Raw genomic sequence first — 20,128 nt, 5'->3', positions numbered from 1 at the left:
GGACAGGGATGGTAGGCACGACTTAGAGACCTCTTAGAAAAGGGGAGAGGTCTATGGTAGATAATGTAAGGTTGAAGATTTTGGGATTGGGGGAGGAAACAACAGAGTGAATTCCAGGCCGTTGACCACTCTATTGCTGAAATCATATTTTCTGCAGTCTAGTTTGGAGTGATTGACATTTAGTTTGTATCTATTGCCTGCTCTTGTGGTGTTGTTGTTGTTGTTGTTAAAGGTGAAGTAGTCGTTAACAGGGAGTACATTGTGATGTATGATTTTATGAACTACAGTTAAATCAGTTCGGAGGTGGCGTAGCTGTAAATTTTCTAAACTAATCTGGAGGATTGAGGTAATTTGTTGCGTGTGGAGGAGAGGGGAGGGTGAGGGAGAAGGAGGGCCGTAATTGGAACCACAACTCTTCTTACTCCAATCCGATGAAAAGAGAGGTTTCGGCTACCGAAGATTCTGCCTCTTTTTTAATAATAAAAAGGTCCGGCCTTTCCTTCCTGGCCTGATCAAACAAACTCCCAGCGCCGGCTTCCTGCGCACGGTCAGGCGCTGGAATTCCGGAGGTGCCGCCAAGGCTTGGCGCTGGCTTGGCAGTAACAACAGTGCAACGCGAGGCTGGACGTTGAACTTTGGAGGGGACGCTGGCAAAATCCCTGCCCAGAGCAGGGAAGGGCCCTCCTGCAGCGGGACCCGACGGAGGCCCGCGCCCGCTTGCCTCCCTCACGCTCCACCTGTTGCGAAGGGAAACTTCTGCGGCCTGTTTCGAGGGGTAGCAGCGTCCCTGCCTCACGATGCCCGTGGCGGGCGCTCTGAGGGCCAAATTCCGGCGGCGGCGCCGCAGCAGCCCCGCCGAGGACAAGGTTTCCATCCTCGAGCGGGAGGAACGGCGGGAAGAGGAGGCCCCGACGGCTCCCGAGGGCCGGCCTGAAGAAGAAGAAGAGGAGCTGGCTGGCTGCGCCTCCAAAACGGTGGCCTTCGCCGCCCTCCCGGACAACTACCAACCTCTCGCTTTGGACGCCGAGCCGCCGCCGGCGAGGAAAACGGAGCGCGCAAGTAAGGCGTGCAAGAGGAGACTTAAGAAATACAGCAAGGTAAGATTGAACCCGCGGCGGATGAACAGCGCAGAATAACAGAGCTGGAAGGGACCTTCAAGGTCTTCTAGTCCAGTGTTTCCCAACTTGGCCACTTGAAGATATTTGGACTTCAACTCCCAGAATTCCCCAGCCAGCGAATGCTGGCTGGGGAATTCTGGGAGTTGAAGTCCAGATACCTTCAAGTGGCCAAGGTTGGGAAACACTGTTCTAGTCCAACCCAGCTGTTCAAGCAGAAAACCCTACATACTATTTCAGACAAGTGGCTGTCCAAGTCTCTTCTTAAAAACTTCCAGTATTAAGAGCATTCAAATCTGGAGACAAACTGTTCCACTGATTAATTGTTCTAATTGTTAGGAATTTGCTTTTCCCCTTGTTTAGTTTCCATCCATTGCTTCTTGTCCTACCCTCAGGTGCTTTGGAGAATAGCTTGACTCTTTCTTCTTTGTGGCAGTCCCTGAGATATTGGAACGCTGCTGTCATGTCATCTAGCAATAGCATTTAGACTTATATACTGCTTCGTAGTGCTTTGACAGCCCTCTCTGAGCGGTTTAAAGAATCAGGCTAGTTTAATTAAAAGAAGGACCAGGGGAGACATGATATCAGCGTTCCAATATCTCAGGGGCTGCTACAAGAGGGAGTCAACATATTCTCCATAGCACCTGAGGGTGGAGCAAGAAGCAATGGATGGAAACTAAACAAGGAGAGAAGTAACTTAGAACTAAAGAGAAATTTCCTGACAGTCAGTACGGTTGATCAGTGGAACAGCTTGCCTCCAGAAGTTGTGAATGCCCAGTGTTTAAGCAGATGTTGGATAACCATCTGTCTGAAGTAGTGTAGGGTTTCCTGCCTAAGCAGGGGGTTGGACTAGAAGACCTCCAAGCTCCCTTCCAACTCTGTTGTTGTTATAGCAGCATATTGTTCCCAACAATCTGGGTCCTTGTTTTACCCACCTCGGAAGGATGGAAGGCTGAGTCTACCTTGAGCCGGTGGTGAGATTTGAACTGCTGAACTACAGCTAGCAGCTAGCTGAAGTAGCCTTCAATGCTGCACTCTAACCACTGATCTGATCCAATCTGGAAACTGTGACATGGCAACTGGGCTTCTTTGTTGTGGTGTGTATGTGTTTGTGTGTATTTTGAAATATTTCACTTCTACCAGTAGCTGAATAAGCAGCGAAACATTTTGAGCTCACACAAAAAGAAGCCCAGTTTACAGGAATTGGTTTAGAGACAGATCCTCCCCTTTCAGAGTTTAAAGGTGAGATTGAATTCAGGGACAAGTTACTTTCCCCTTTCGTGGATTGCAAATAACTTTCCTATTCCAAGAACTGCTGGAGGATTAGAAGATTAGGAGCCATGCTCCTTCGGTATCGGAAGAGTGAAATCCTGACAAATAAGCCCCTTCCCCATCTTCGCAGAGCGGAGGGCGTGGTGACTGACACTCTTGGACTACCTGCCCTTTTAAAGACAGAAAGAGGAAGCTAGCTCTGTCTCTCTCTGTCTCTCTGTCTCTCTCTTTCTCTCCTTCCTTCCCTCCCTCCCTCCCTCTCTCTCTCTCTCACCTTCCCTCCCTCCCTCCCTCCCTCTCTCTCTCTGTTGGTATGTGTGTAAGATATGGCAGGTTGGCGTTTCTGTTCACTTTCAAGCGGATGTTCCACAAGGGAGTCCAAGTGAAAGAAGAATTTCCTTCCTTTTGTTTGTTACTTTGTACTTTGTAAAGGAGAAGACTGTGAAGTTTTAAAGCTTTTGAAAACTCACTGGATGCTGACATTTATTTATTCTTTTCCTTTCAGGATTATTAACTAGCAGTGTAACTTTATTAACTAGCAGCATAGCTTCTTTAACTAGCAGTGTAACTTTGAACAGTCATTCAGCAGGGCAGTCACTAAGTGAGGTCTTCCTGTAAAAGACTCAGGTCAAAGGAATGTAGGGTACCAGACAGCCACTGCAAGACCCGAATGATCATTTCCTGCTTCTTATTTATAATTTATTTTATTTGTCAAGTACCTATTGGTAGTATAGAAGAAATGACACTGTTTGTATACATGATATTGGTACTAATGAGAGGGAAACTTAGGACAGAGACCGTAGGCACACTGGTGCACTTATGCATGCCCCTTATTGACCACTTAGGAACCGGGTGAGGTCAACTGTGGATAGTCTAAGGGTAAAGTTTTGGGGGTTTGGTGATGAAACAACAGTCCAGTAGTGAGTTCCATGCACTACTAACAACTCAGTTGTGAATGTCATATTTTCTACAGTCAAGATTGGTTTCCTTTGAGTTTGTATCTATTATGTCTTCATGTATTGTTGTGGTTGAAGCTGAAGTAGTCATTGACAGGAAGGATGTTGTAGCAGATGATTTTATGGGCTATGCTTAGATCATGTCAAAGGTGACTTAGTTCTAAGCTTTCTAAGCCTAGGATTTCAAATCTGGTTGTATATAGAAACATAGAAGACTTACGGCAGAAAAAGACCTTATGATCCATCTAGTCTACCCTTATACTCTTTCCTGTATTTTTATGTTAGGATGGATATATGTTTATCCCAGGCATGTTTAAATTCAGTTACTGTGGATTTACCAACCACATCTGCTGGAAGTTTGTTCCAAGGATCTACTACTCTTTCAGTAAAATATTTTCTCATGTTGCTTTTGATCTTTCCCCCAACTAACTTCAGATTGTGTCCCCTTGTTCTTGTGTTCACTTTCCTATTAAGTATATGGTATTATGTTGCAAGTAGAGGAGTGGAGGACTCTTCTCGTAAAGTATCTCTGGACGCTTTATAATGTATTTATGTCCAAAATAATAATACTGTAATAATAATAATTTATTAGATTTGTATGCCGCCCCTCTCCGAAGACTGCAATATGGGCTCCAGACAGATGAGCTGTATTCAAGGATTGGTCTAGCATTCCACCCAGGAAGGAAAGGCGGATTTCACTGTATCTATCAGTGGCTGCTTTTCATTCCATTATTTCCCATGCCTTGCCTTTGTTTTCTTTGTTATTTGCCCACATAGATGCCTTCAATCCCCTTCCCACATTATTTCTTTTGACATTCATGTGGACTCCTTTCTACCCACCCTCCAATATATTTATATTGCAGTTTTAAATGATAAAGAAAAGGAAAAGATTGTGGGGGTTTTGCTCCCACATTTCTGTGGGTCTATGCAAACTTTGTGGACAGCACAAATTGGTAATCCAGTTTTAGAGGAGCTATGTAGCAACCTTATTTGAAAAATAAAGGGTAGGGAAGGGAAGATTGGCAGTTCTGTGAGCAGAGAGAGGAAAGCAAAAGAAGCTGGCTTCACTCAACCTGGGCCAGAAATGGAAAGGATGCCACTGGAGGATCTAAGGATTGAAAGGAGCATGAACTTCTAGGACTGAGGATTGTTCACTGACCTAAAACCATTACTGGATCAACTAGAAAATTACAAAATCAAAAGATGGAGCCTGCCAACTGGCAGAAGACAAATCAAACTGGCAGCCACTGGTGACCCCTGGAGTATGCCAAGCACTGACACCAATCATGGCTGGGGTTCCTACTAGAACAGCAGTAAGTGTTGGCCACCATCTGCTCTGAAGGGCATAAGGAAGGTCAGATTGGAAAATAGTTTTGAATTGAAGCAGCAGAGCATGCCTACAGAGTGTATTTTGAAAAGGCTGGGAATAAGGAAAGGACAAGGGATGGGTGACTTGTACAGCATTCTTAATTGGCCAGGCATAAAATGCAGGTCTGCCCTGAGAGTGTACATGACAGAAAGTTACCGTTCACTCATGGGGATGTGAGTATGAACCTGATGTATGACATGCAATCTGCACTCACAACACATACTATATTCACAATACAGAGAGAGACAGAAACAAAGTCTTCAGAAGTCTCCAGCAGTAGATAACAGCTACAACCCACTTTATAGTTAAAGTGGGTTGTACCTGTTATCTATTGCATGGCTGCCACTGATTGGCTATTCTAGCAGTGGGAGAAATGAACTGCTATCAGTGGCCAGCAGGCTGCAGGGAAGCCCTTAAAAGCGGCTTCTCTGCAGCCTGCCACCAGTTTGTTTTCTTTCTTTTTTTTAAATATATTTTTTATTGATTTTTAACAAGTTTAATATTCACACAACATAAAACAGTGCATGGTGAAAAATGCCCACCACCCCGACACGCACACATACCCCACCCCATATCGGGGGTGTTTCTTATATAACCCACTTTAAGCCAAGAGCAAATTATCTATATTATAGAGTGATTCCAATTTATTTCATGTAGCTTGGTCTCAGATTCTACTTGTCATATATCTTCTTACTTTGTCCCACTGTCCCATCAGTTGTTTCAATTCAGTTTCATTCACCAGTTTGTTTTCCACTCAGCTTTGGAGAAATAAAGGTGCTGAATTGTTCTTGTGTGTCACTCCTTCATTCCCGTGCAAATTCAATACTGGCGACTACGATAGTGGAAGAGGGACAATAGGACAAAGGCACCACATGCCTTCCATGGCCATCTTAGAAGCAAGCACTGACCTGCTCCAGGCAAACTTGAAGATGGTTACTCGCACCTCTCCCACTCCAGCGATCTTCGACCCGAAGATGGAAAAATGGCCCACCTACCTGAGCCATTTTTGCATATTCCTGGAAGCCAACAACTTCCAGGATCTATTGGACAATAGAAGGAAGAGGGCTCTCTTCCTAATTTACTGTGGGCCAAAAATGTAAATAATGGCACAACAGTAATGGCACCCACGGACGCTATGCTCCAGCAGCAACCCTGATGGTCAGCAGGAACAAATTTTACCATCTCCGCCAGTGCAATGGTGCATCTCTGAATGACTTTGTTGCCAAACTCCGGGAGATTGCAACCAAATGCAAATTCATAAATCTGGAGGAGATGAAGAAGTATTGGATCATTCTAGGCATGAGATATCTCAATCTACAGAAGAAGCTGCTGATCAGAAGGGGAGGTATCTTTCAAGGATGTCGTGGAGGAAGCTCAAGATGCCAAATTGTCAGACAATTCAGCAGCAGACATCTGAAAGACCGGCACAGTCCATTGGACACACAGGGAGTCCAATTGAATGACTGAAGTCACCGAATACGAAGTAAAGTAAAAGTAAAATGGGATAAATGCAAAATAGGGGTCACCAAAGTAGAATTTCTGGGATTCTTGATAGACGTTTCCAACATTTGACCCACAGACACAAAAATAAAAGCTATCAAAGAGCCACCGACTTCCAAAAACAAAGCTGAGTTACAAGCTTTCCTGGGCTTATTCACCTTCTATGCCTTTTTTAAAGAAGTAGAAAGTGACCGTTGCAGAGCCTCTCTATAGGCTCCTTGGGAAGATGGTCAAGTGGACATGGGGACAAAGAGAGGTCAATGCTTTTGCTGCTGTAAAGGACTTGCTCTCGGCTAACAGCATCCTCATGCAATATAGTGAGACTTCCCCCCTATTGTTAACATGTGACACATCTTTTTTTGGAGTGGGGGACATCCTCAGCCATCAACTTCCCAACAACTCAGAAGTCCCCATCGCATACTATTCAAAGACTCTTTCATGGGCTGAGCGGAATTACAGCCAGCTGGACAAAGAAGCGCTTGCTGCAGGAGGTGGGGGAGGAATTTAAACTGTTTAATACAAGAAAATTGAACTATCAGTATTGAAGGGGTATTTACTGTGGGGGGAGCGAATTGTTGCACCCCAGTCTATAGAAAAGAGTAATGGGGACTCTACTTATAGGATACTTATAGGATACTTATAGCCAGTTTCAAGGCAGGATTAGACAGATTCATGGATGCCTAGTTTATCGGTGGTTATTGAAACGGATGTCCATGTGCCCCTCTATGTTGGTTGAGGCAAGCAGGATTCCCTCAGGTACCATTTGTTGGGGGTCAAGGGAAAGGGAGGGTCTTGCCTTCTCTTTCTGCTCAAGATCCCTATGTACAATTGATGGATCACTGTGTGACACAGAATGATGGACTTGATGGGCTTTGGCCTGATTCAGCATGGCTCTTCTTATGTTCTTATGATACCCAGGAATAGTATGCATGAAAGCACTAGCAAGGAGTTATAGTAGTGGCCGAAACTGGACCAGGACATTATCGAGTAGGTGGTGACCTGACTGCTATGACAAGAAACCAAGCTGGCTGTATCCCAGACAAAATAATTGGAATGGAAGATAGCCAAAGCCCGGTGATCAAGAATCCACATAGACTTGCAAACTTTTCTAATTGTTGTGGGTCCATATTCCAAATGGCTGGAGTAGTATACATGCACACTTTGACCACAGAAACCACCATACAAATCCTGAGAAGAATGTTCACGATGAATGGTCTTCCAGACGTTCTTGTGCCAGACAACAGATCACAGCTGACAGCCAAGAGCATGGAGTCATTCCTGGCCGACCTGGGAATAAGGCATGTACAGTACTCGTCTCACCATTCAGTCCGGCTAGCAATGGCTGGTGAGAAAGAATGGTGAGACTGACAAAAGAGACTTTAACTAGAATGAGCCTCAGGGAACTGGCAGGAATACATCAACCAACTGGCTCAGCACATCACACCATGCACGGCCACTAACCAGAGCCCAGACAAAATGCTGATGGGATTAAAGTATTTATTTATTTATTGATTGATTGATTGATTGTATTTATATGCCACTCACTCCAAACGGACTCTGAACGGCTGATTAGATTGCATGCTCTCAAGATATGGGAACCTCTTTTTTTTCCAGTGAACTACACAAAGTGTATTGCAGTATAGAGACACTAAGCTCTAAATAAATATGTTATGCATTTTATTTATCTGAATCTGCGTATGAGATGTTTTAGATACTCTCTGGAATCCTGCAACAGAATGAGGATGATCTCTGAAAAACAAAGTGTTTGTTTTATCCAGCGTGGGAGTTGGCTGGGTTTTTTCCCCTCTCTTCTTCAAAAGAAACTATTTTGATCAGTGTGAAAGTGAAGTTGATGTTTACCTAGAGATCTATAGAGGGATGTGTCATTTCTGTATGGAAAATATTCTAAGCAAATCCATATGACAGCAGATGTTTTTTTAATCTTTCTGTTGCTTTTTTCTTGGCCTTAATTTTGTCAGTGCTTCAGTTAGCAGAAAGTGTGCACCTTCCTCCACAATAGCAGCAAAACAGACCACATTTCTTTTCAGAACAGCTTCTAGATGGCAACTTAGAGAATGCATCAGCATCAACTTATTACTGCTTGAGAAGCCATTTCACATTTTATTCCTGCTGTTAATTTAATTTTTCCATTCATGTGGCTCCTTGTATTCAAGAAATTTAGGGCCATTTATTCCTTGTCTTGTTATCCCTTACAATTCTTTGAAGGCTTAAGGTCTACAAAGCAGGCTAGAGATAATGAAGACTTGAGATCGCCCACTTAACTTCTCTGCTGGGGCTAGAAATTTGAGTCTGGATCTAGTGATGATCCATGTGCAATATAGCAAATGTTATTGAAGTCTAATGTCTTCAGGTCTAGTCAGCATTACCGATGGTAAGAAATGATATGAATTATACTTCAACTCTACCTAGAAGACCACGTGTTTTCCTACCCTGATTATCAATCAGTGAAATAAAAAGAAGCAATGAAAGAACCAGCGGTGAAATTTATTTTATTTATTTATTTTATTACTTAGATTTGTATGCCGCCCCTCTCCGAAGACTCGGGGCGGCTCACAACACGTGGAAACAAATCATAAATAATCTGACAATTTAAAATATTAAAGATTTTAAAAAAGACCCCATATACTAACAGACATACACACAAGCATACCATATATAAATTAAACATGCCCAGGGGAAGATGTTTCAGTTCCCCCATGCCTGACGGCAAAGGTGGGTTTTAAGGAGTTTATGGAAGGCAGGAAGAGTAGGGGCAGTTCTAATCTCCGGGGGGAGTTGGTTCCAGAGGGCCGGTGCCGCCACAGAGAAGGCTCTTCCCCTGGGGCCCGCCAACCGACATTGTTTAGTTGACAGGACCCGGAGAAGGCCCACTCTGTGGGACCTAATCGGTCGCTGGGATTCGTGCGGCAGGAGGCGGTCTCGGAGATATTCTGGTCCAATGCCATGAAGGGCTTTAAAGGTTTGAATTGTGACCGGAAACTGATCGGCAGCCAATGCAATTCTGTCAGCAGGTTCTGACAGGTTCTGGAGAACCAGTAGCAGAAATTTTGGGTAGTTTGGATAACCTGCAAATACCATCTCTGGCTACCCCAGAGTGGGGTGGGAACAGAGATTTTGCAGTATCCTTCCCCTGCCACATCCATCATGCCCACAGGACTGGTAGGGAAAAATTTTGAATTTCACCCCTAGAGTAAACAATTTTAAGGCATCCTTGGGCAACGTGATATCATTCAGCTCTACCTGTCTCAGCTACTATGGCCAAGACTTTGAGACCATCAGGCTGAAAAAGCTTTCATAACAGATAAAGGGTTGTCCATGATCATTGCCATTTGTGAACAACAGTTTTTGATAAGTGGGGGCTGCATTAGCATTTTCTGACAAGTTGACAAGGCAGTGATGGCAAGTAGGTGATCCAGAATTTTCCAATATTTTTTTAAAATTTTAGTTTAGGGGAGCAGATGGCTTGGATGTTTCTTTGCTGTTCAGTTATATTAAGCTACTACAGATTTCCCGAACTGAAGAATTTGCCTGCCTCACAATTCCTATTTCTATAGTTGCATTACTTGGAATGTTGACATTTTCTGCTTGAAAATCATGCCACAGCTTGTGATTTCAGAAGCCCCGAGGGCTGCAAAATAAATGGGGCTGGGGATTCATGTAGCTCTGGGATTGCTCATTCTATTGTAGCAATCAGATGAATTCAACATTTTGACCCACATAGTGAAGATTGTAGGATGTTTGTATGCAGGTCATCTGATTTAGCAATTGTAACCACCAAAAGAGAAATGATTTGAATTCTGTAGTTTTGTATGTTCTTGCTGTTGATAAAATATTCACGTCCGGCTTCAAAATGTTTGCTCCGTATGGAAGTAATCACAAAAGAAAAACATGCCATATCTTAGAACACTACTTTGCTCCTTGCTGAGATCAGGGCTTCATTGTTCGGGCTGTAATCAAGTATTTCCTGTGGAACACAATTGCTTCTACAACTGAAGCTTCAGTCATTTTCTTGAGCTAGATTGAAGAAAGTGGCAATTGTGCCTTTTATTTATTTATTTTATTTATTTTGTCCAATACACAATGAGGGTTTTAGTGGGTATATATCTATATACACATAGTAAAATACAAGATGAAGGTTATAGAGGAGATACTCATAGTAAAATATATCTAAGAAACAATAGAAAAGAAGATATAATAATAGAACATATCAATGAAAGAATAGAAGAAGAGATATAGGAATAGAAGAAAGGTATAGGAGATATAGGAGAGCAATAGGACAGGGGATGGACTTGTACTCGCCCCTTACTGACCTCTTAGGAATCTGGATAGGTCAACCGTAGATAATCTAAGGGTAAAGTGTTGGGGGTTTGGGGATGACACTATGGAGTCCGGTAATGAGTTCCACACTTCGACAACTCGGTTACTGAAGTCATATTTTTTACAGTCAAGTTTGGAGCAGTTAATATTAAGTTTAAATCTGTTGTGTACTCTTGTGTTGTTGTGATCAACTTTTATACAGATTACTGAAGTCTTCAGGCTCCTCTGTTTTGAACAGAAGAAAAGATAGTGACATCTGCCTACATTTTATTATCTCTTGAAAGACTGCTTATCATAGCTGAGTTTGCACAATGAGGAAAACCCAACCATCTCCTTCTCCATTCAACAGATTCACTTTGTTTACCAATAACAAGGATCATAGACAGCTTGATCTGCCATATCACAACCATTATTTTAAATCCTCCAAGCTATTGATAGGATGCCGGGCAGCTGACGTGTTTTCTACCCACTTTCCTGCTCTTATAATCTTTCTAATTTGGAGAGGGCAGATACCTTCCAGCTTTGCTTCTCCCTTTTACCTGTTGTGTGGGATGAAAACTATCAAGGCAGAAAGGTTTCTAGAATTTCTTAAAGTATGATCCTAAAACCGCTGGGAGTTCTCCAAGTTCCTATTTGGAGTCGGCCAAATCAAAATTATTTGCCAGCTTATGTTGAAGGATAATATAATAATAAAATCCCATCGAACAATCATGAGAAGAAGCAACAGCAGTAAATGCATCATTTTAGGTACCAGTAAATAACGATAAATAAAACCCATTCAAACAAAAACTCTTTTGGTCCACCCACTTGTGTTAGGATTGAGGAGTGTTAACTAATGGCCAAGGAGTAGTTCATACAATACCAGAAGATTAATTAATCTGGAGATGGAGTTAGCCTTCAAAAGGTTGTTCGTATGTGATTAAATTTTAACTCCCCTTGGATTAATTAAGCAAGTTATTTGTACTGTTTAGAGTTCTGCACAGCATGTTTAGATTCCCCTGACTCCTGTAATGTGCAAATGGGACTCCTATTTTAAAGAGGTAGGGAGATATTTGCATAGAATACTCTAATCCAAAGGCAGGCACATTTCTGGATGTAGGCTGTACTTTGTATTGTAGATCCACCAATCAGATTCTAGAGAAAGAAATATATTTAGTTTTAGAATTCATTCTCAGTGTAGGGTTTTGTGCCATACATCAGAATTGAATGTTATTCCCTATCCTTCTTGAATATCTAGTTCGTACTCCTAGCTTTATTAATTGCAGTAATATCAGAATGAAGTTGTGTTGTTTCTGTTAGGATTTACAATTGGCACTTAACCCGGAGATTTCCAATATATGGGTATTGCAAAATGTTCAGAATATTGCTGAACTACATTAATTATCTCAATATGAACAATAATGGGAGCGTTGGATAGATTAGCTCTCTATCCCTACTCTGGAATGAGAGAGCTACAGTAGGCAACGTTTAATTGAATAACAGAATAATAAAGTTGGAAGGGACCTTGGTGGTCTTTTAGTCCAACCCCCTACATAAGCAGGAGATCCTGTACCATTCTAGGCAAATGGTTATCCAATCTCTTCTTTAAAACCTGCAGTGATTGTCCACAGCTTCTGAAGGTAACTCATTCCATTGGTTAATTGTTCTCACTGCCAGGGAATTCCTCCTTAGTTCTAGATTTGTTCTATAACTAGATTCTATTCAGCAAATTCATTCACAGAAACTATTTATATTGCCTGTAATCAAGTACTGTACTTGAATTTTCTATATTCATTCTTGTAACAGAGAGCAGTCCGTAAGCTGATAACTAAGTTACAGTAAAAGAGATGGTTCATAATGAGCTTGCAATTGCAAGCTGTTTGATTTTGTAATTTTTAGGTTAAAAGCAATGGCTTGGATTCCATTTCAAGTACTGTATTTCCTGGATTTTTCTCCATTGTGGTATCTGCACCATCGGCTGGAGCCATCTGATATAAGATGATTATATTAGAGGAAATGGGTTGTTTTGTGAATGTTTCAGATCTTGTGTATTTTCATATCCATCTTACTTTAAAAGAAAGATCCAGCCATCATCGTCTGAGCCTCTTGATTTACAGCTCACATAATCTGTTGCTGTTGGTTTAGTAACAGGAATCAGAATCTACATGTTAAGGTTATTTCTTTAAAAAACCCCAAACAATGGCAATTGTGTCTAAGTAGTTTTTGATTTTGTGTTGTGGAAATTTTATTCTTTCTTTTATATCTTTTATATCTGATATATAACACTTTTTATATGATATATATTCTATTATCTCGCTACCTATTATGTTATTATGGTATTAAGAAAAAAATCCTCTTCTTTCTCCCTTTTTTCTATCATTGCTGCAGTACTGATTGTTAGGTAGGGTGAATGGAAGAGGCAGGCAGAAGTGGCTTCAAAGCAACAACTCTTTATTTAGCAACTACCGTATTTTTCAGAGGATAAGACGCACCTTTCCCCCTAAAGAGGATGGAAATGTTGGTGCATATTATACACCGAATACAGCCATTTTTGCTGTCCCGAAGCCCCACCCCTGAACCCAATTTTTGGACAGAGGGTCTGGGAAGCCTGCTGAGAGCTCCTGGGTGCTGGCAAAAATGCCCCCATTTTTGTGAAAAACGGGCAAAAAACGGAACTGTTTTTGCCTTCTAATGACCCCATCCAGCATGACTGGAGGAGGAATTCTGGGATTTGAAGTCCACTAGTCTTAAAGCTGTCAAGTTTGAAGACTCCTGGGTTAGGGGTTAGGGGTGCAATGCTCTTCAAACTTGGCAAATTTAAGACTTGTGCGCTTCAACTCCCTTTCCTGAGTTAGCATGATTAGAGGAGGAATTCTGGGAATTAAAGTCCGCAAGTCTTAAAAGTGTTAAGTTTGAAGTTTATAAAAAGTGCACATAGTTGTAAAAAGTATACATGTTTGTAAAAAGTATTCTGCTACACTGGTATTTTATTAAATAATATATTACTACACCATTTGGTTCAGAATAGTTTTTTCCTTGTTTTCTACCACTAAAATCTGCGTGCATCTTATATTCCGAAAATACAGTAGTTGCAACCCAGCAAAGACTCTGCCTGACAGTCAGCCCTTTCAGAGGGAGCTCTCAAACAATCTAGCCATCAGCAGTCAGTATTTTCCCTTCAGAAAGGAGGACTTGACTAAAGTCCATGTGCTTCAGTCTAAGAATGTAACACTGATATTGTTATGTTGACCCACGACTATCTTACATTTTTTAAAGGATAAACCTACTTCAATATTTTACTTCCTTCTTGTTCCTTTAGCTTTAAATTTCTGTCCCTGCTTTTCTGTTGTTTTTCTCAAACATTCTTAGCATTCCTGGGTCCTTCCACTACTAACAGAGTAAGATGGAAATCAGACACACCTTTAGGTGACTACAAATATGCTTTCTGTGAATCTGTGCTATTTAAGCATAGCAAGGATTGTTCGATGCAATGTCTAGTACTGTCCTTGATTGTTGCTTAATATCTCAATTTCCTGACCACTGAAGCTTGTCAGAACATTTCCTGTACTGTACTATTGTTTTATTATAGTCTCTCTTTTGTATTGTCCTGCTGACCTTAAGACTTGTCTGTGTACAAGAAATATATTCTGTCAAAATGCTGTAAAAGGACTAGCACTATAACAAGGCAAAACAGATATTCCGTTTTTTAGAAAAGCAAGTGCCACTCCGTTGGTGTGCACTGCCGATTTTCTTAACACTTCCTAAAGAAGAATCTATGGCAGCATTCACACCACAAACTGAGCAACCAATTTTTATGTAGCCTAGTGTTACAGGAAAAGCCAGCCTGTTATTGATGGATTTATAGTTCAGTGTTCTAGCAAAACTCAGAAAATTGTATCAACCAAGTTAGGCATGATAAATATGCTTTTGCAAAAACATTTACCATTCAGAAGAGGTGGAATCCTAATAATAACTCCATATTATTTTAGCACCAATGCTTGCTCTTTGTTCCTGAACCCTATGCACTCCTTTACTCAGAGAGTAGAATCAAAGGAGGCAGAGATTATGGGTTTTCCTTTCTTAGAACTTGCGGCGGCTCCCTCCTTCCCTACCATCACAGTCCAACATTAGCAATACTGGATGAAAATCGGGGTGGGGGGGTCCTTTCTTGGCTGGTGGTTAATTTTGCCCCTCATTACCAGCTTTGATTCTTCTATTTCTTCTATTTCTCTTTTAAGGAAATCATGCCCTTAAAGGCACAGTAAAACAATATGTTCATATTTGCATAGATTAAAAGTAGATGACTGACAGAATATTTAACAATTCCTTTTTTAAAAGCTTCAGGGGGAAAGGGAAAGATCATTCTGATCTGTTCAGGTTCTAATCCAACTAGCCTGTAAATTAGTACAGTACTGATCCGGGGTGAAATGCTACAGGTTCGGATCAGTTCGGGCATACCAGTAGTGGCAGCCAGCGGTCATTTAGAGAACCAGAAGCAGCAGCAGCACGAGGCTCCGCCCATCTACACATCACCATTTTATTGTTTTTAACCCTCTGCGCATGCACAGAGTTTTCTGCACATGCGCAGAGTGAAAAGGCATGTGCGCAAAGCACACACTTTCGAACCGGTAGGGAAGTGAAGTAGATTTTACCACTGTACTAACTGTCTTGACTAGACTGGGAAGTGGAAAGTACTCATTCCACACACCCCTTCTTCCAGCTATATTAATATAGCAATGTGCTATTTTGGAATGGGGAATCAATGCTTTTCTTGTGTGTGGCATCTGAATGTGTATATTAAAACAACTTTGCATTGCTGCTTCCCCCTTTTCCAGCTACTGTTCAGATCAATGGGGATAGGGAAGGCAAAACAAAAGGGTCAGACTAATGAAAGCATCACAGCAAGTCTCACCGCTTTCCCCCATGTGTCACAATATTGCACGCATGACCAGAGCGTGCAATATAACACTATTTCATCATTCTGACAAAAAGCACAAGGATCCTGTGGCTGCTATTGGCTGTGATATAATCCATAGCCTTTCAAAATCATTTCAAAATGCAAAACACCACAATATTCACTGATGAGATTTAGCTCAGGAATATCATGACTATTTAATTATTTTTTTGCATTGACATTTTCTGGCAGGAAATTCAATGGAAATTGGCATTTGTTCCTGTATGTTTTGGTTTTTTTAAAATCTGTTTTTCTTTACCCTTTTTTATTTTGTTTATTTACTGCTATTTATTGGTAATTTGTTCTGAAACCATTTGAATTGTAAAGAAGGTGTGGAAGAAAAAGAAAGAAAAATATTTCAGATTTTTAAAAAATCACTTCATGTGAATAATGAACAATGGCTCAGGCATTTAAAATCGAGGTGGCACAGTGGGTAGAGTGCAGTACTGCAGGCCACTGAAGTTGACTGTAGATCTGTAGGTCAGCAGTTCAAATCTCATCACCGGCTCAAGGTTGACTCAGCCTTCCATCCTTCCAAGATGGGTAAAATGAGGACCCGGATTGTGGGGACAATATGCTGGCTCTGTTAAAAAGTGCTATTGCTAACATGTTATAAGCCACCCTGAGTCTAAGGAGAAGGGCGGCATTAAAAAATTGAATAAGTCCCGTTTGGAATAAACCAGCATGAAAGCAGTTCAAGCTATAAACACAATTATATACTCCGCAGTCTGCATTGGTTGCCGATCAATTTCCGGTCACAATTCAAAGTGTTGGTTATGACCTATAAAGCCCTTCATGGCATCGGACCAGAATATCTCCGAGACCACCTTCTGCTGCACGAATCCCAGTGACCGATTAGGTCCCACAGAGTGGGCCTTCTCCAGGTCCCGTCAACTAAACAATGTCGTTTGGCGGGGCCCAGGGGAAGAGCCTTCTCTGTGGCGGCCCTGACTCTCTGCAGCCAGCTCCCCCCAGAGATTAGAACTGCCCCTACCCTCCTTGCCTTTCGTAAACTCCTCAAAACCCACCTTTGTCATCAGGCATGGGGGAACTGAGATATCTCCCCAGGCCTATACAATTTATACAATTTATGTATGGTATGTTTGTATGTATGTCTGCTTAATAATGGAGTTTTTAAAATATTTTAAATTGTAAATTATTAGATTTATTATGAATTGTTTTATTGTGTTGTGAGCCGCCCCGAGTCTACGGAGAGGGGCGGCATACAAATCTAATAAATAAATAAAATAAATAAATAAATATATCCTGTTGTTAGATAAATATGTTGGCCTAAAAGACAGTGATTGAATCAAGTTGACTCAATGAACCTATTGGCTAAGTGTCGATCTAACCTTGCTTTCCCCAGCCACTGGACTTTCTAGGAATCGGAGGAATTGTTCCAACTGAGTTGAATTGGAATGTTTGGGCTGTAGAAATATTTGTAGTATTGTGGGGGGAATTGTTTTCTCATGCTAATAATGTTTTTTTCACTACTTTCAGAATGTGGGCAAAGTGTTGCAGAAAGGATGCAGCTATTTGATCCTTGGCCTTCAGGGTTTGGCCAGGGCCTACACTTCACCCCTTGGCTTGGCTGTTTGGACTGGTACATCAGTGCGATAGATCTTCCTACTTTTTGAAGGGGACAAGAACGACAAAGATAACAACAGCAAAACAACTGTGGAGGGCCGCAATTTCTTCTTCATTCATATACGCTTCATCTTCTGTAAATGCCCCAATTTGTCAAAGGAGGAATAAGGAAAATGGATCCAGTTGTGCATTTTTTTGTAAAACATTTAGCTGTTTTTCAGATTTTTATGATTCAGAACAAATCAGTTAAAACAAACACGTAATGACAAAGGTACAAAACTAATTAACTGGGTCAGATTTAAACATATAATACTCTTGGGAAAATTAATCAGTCCATTCAAATAATGATGAAAAAAGGAAAAGATATAGGATGGTGGGAGAGAGAGAAGGCAAAAAAAGAGAAATTAAAGAAACAGAAGAAAAGTAATTGCTTTTCTGGCAAGACATCAAAATGCTGGCCAATGATCAGACATACATGTAATAGAAGCTTCTCCAAAGTGCCATGCTAGGAAAGGTTGTAATAACAAAGCATATGTATGTTCAGCCAGAGGAGTATCGTGAGTGTTGAAGAAGAATGGGAATTCCAAAAGAGAAATTAATTGGTCCCCTAAAAAACATTAAGATATAGTTCATTAATTTTTCATATAGTACCCAATATAGGCTTAGACTCTCCTTGTGAAGTGCAGAAACTTGCAGTTTTACTGTCTAGAATTAACTGTTACCCATGCATTTTATAAAAATCATGTAAGGTAGTGATGAAGAGGACTGATGAAAAACTGTGTAGCAGGCACTTAAGGGAGCAAATCAGGAGAATGGTACTGAAAGATCGAAATGTGGGGTCCTTCAGTGTGTGTCTGGTCTATAGTCCCCTCAACTCTAGCAGTTTCAGAGTCCACCTGTATTGAGCAGAGATACTGCAGACTGCAAGTTTGGTTTTCACCATTCAGTAGAGATTCTGGGGAATCTGCTTCTTTATAGGGAACAGAGACAGAGGCAAGTAGCTCTTATTCTTATTGCTTTAATGTAGTGGTGAAATATATGCTTACCGTTCTAGGTGACTTGTGTCTCTGTTCTTTCTCATTTGTATTTCTGTAAGATGCTCTACTTGAGAATTCTGGAGTTGAAGTCCCCCAACTTAAAATTGCCAAAGTTGAGAGACATTGAACTATTGGAATAGATTGCATTTCTCTTGAACCCTCTAGCGATACAAGAGACTTAACAGGCCAACAGTGAATCACCAGTCCAAAGTAATTATGCTGCTTGGGAATCTACTTGGCAGAAGATCTATTCTAAGGCTTAGTTTCTAAGAATAGGGAGAGAAAGCTGCTCTCTGCAGGGACTTCAGTTCATCCAAAATTTCCAAGGAAATGCCAAATGTATATACATGCCATGGATAGCTCTGCTTCATTGTTCAGGTTCTGGAGTTGTTGCAGCAGCAGCAGCAGCCCAAATCTCCTGTATAGGATTTTATATTGCCTACTTACATAGGACAGACATTTGCATTACAATATTTAATCAAATCTATTTTTCTGATATGGTCCATAAATCAAAAATAAATAATCAGATGTATATCTCACTGGAAAAGTATGAAGCTGGGCTAGCAGCCTGGATGAAATAGCTCTCTCATCTATGTAGAGGAATGATTCTAGTCTTTCTATTCCCAAATGATACATTTCTGCTTAAATAACATTCATTTCCATCCCTTTTTTTTTTGCTTGCCTCTGCTTTCAGTATATATTTCAGAATTTATTTTATATAACTGTGTTAAGGCTGTATTGTGTTTTAAATTGCTAATAAACATATCTGTTAACAAAATAATTTACAAAAAAAAAGTAAAGACGTTTAACCAATTAATTTGGATACATGGCTTTGTTGAATAATATTAGTCTGCTTTCCTTCCCGCTTCTTCATCTTCGTCCAAAGGATTCCCAGAGTTAATTGACACAAGATCATAGCATAAGAAATGAGGCAGCCACCCTTCTTCAAGCTTGCAATCTCCAAAGTTTCACCCAAAAGAAAGGGAATAAGACAAGTATATTTCTGCCATTATCAATACATTTTGTTTTAAACAATACATTCTGTTTATAATAATCAATTGCAATGGAACACACAGACGTAGCGGACTGCACTTTACCTGCATACCGTTGCGCTTCGCGTACATCCTCTTGATTTCAGTGCGCCCCCATGCACAGGCTCATCGCACGATTTTGCTTCCACGCATGTGCAGGAAGCAAAAATGCACTGGAATCTCATGAGGGAACGCTCGCATGTGCACGATTTCACAGATCTTTTTGCTTCCCCGCATGCGCATAAGCAAAAAATCATCAAAATCTCTTGGTGCGAGTGTCCCCTTGCAAGATTTTGCTTCTGCGCATGTGCAAGCAGCAAAACCACCTGAAAAATTAAGGAAAAAAATGATGCTGCCCGATTGACCGGCACTGGAGTGTTGTGCACAAATTGCATAATCTGGCCGCCATTACCAGAACGGAGTCACCTACTACACTGGTAGAAATCCTAATCTATTCTACTCTACTCTACTCTACTCTACTCTACTGTAATCTACTGTACTCTATTCTATCCACCACTGATACAGATTTATTCCAAGTGTTGCATGGATAATCAATTATCTAGGGGTATTATGTTCATTTACAGCCATGAAATCAGTGGTTGGTTGCTGTCAGTTCGGACCAGTTCTTTAGAACCAGTAGTTCTGACTCCCAAGCCGAGAGAACACCAGTTCTTTGTATCAGTGAAAGTGTCCCTGGGCTACACTGACCTTTATCTCTGCTTTTGAAGCCCAGCTGATCAGGGGCGGCAGATTGAATTGGGGCTCCACAACTGTTTTCCATGCTCCTTGCCTAGTTTATAAGGCAGAAGTTCTATTTCCTCTGAACTGCACACATGCGTGCAGCAAAGTGCGCATTCAGCGAATCGGTTGTAAAGAAGGTAGCAACCCAGCACTGCATGAATCCACATATCTCAAAGGTGTTCTCCATTTTCTCTTTCGCAAGAAAAGGAGATGGGCTTAACATAGAACATAGAAGATTGGCGGCAGAAA

At 41.2% G+C, this 20,128-nt stretch overlaps 1 protein-coding gene across 1 annotated transcript; it reads left to right on the top strand.

Moving 5' to 3' along the window:
- The first annotated feature begins 222 nt into the window (after positions 1–222).
- On the top strand, positions 223–18,924 carry C1H1orf115 (chromosome 1 C1orf115 homolog). Its single transcript, XM_070734381.1, has 2 exons — positions 223–1,097; positions 16,984–18,924. The coding sequence occupies exons 1-2, from the start codon at positions 798–800 to the stop codon at positions 17,101–17,103; spliced, it is 420 nt and encodes a 139-aa protein (XP_070590482.1). The 5' UTR covers positions 223–797; the 3' UTR covers positions 17,104–18,924.
- Positions 18,925–20,128: the final 1,204 nt, after the last annotated feature.

The sequence above is a fragment of the Erythrolamprus reginae genome, chromosome 1 (genome assembly GCF_031021105.1).
Source record: "Erythrolamprus reginae isolate rEryReg1 chromosome 1, rEryReg1.hap1, whole genome shotgun sequence".
Classification (NCBI taxonomy): domain Eukaryota; kingdom Metazoa; phylum Chordata; class Lepidosauria; order Squamata; family Dipsadidae; genus Erythrolamprus; species Erythrolamprus reginae.
The sequence above is the reverse complement of the archived record's forward strand: the minus strand, read 5'-3'. Positions and strand labels throughout refer to the sequence as shown.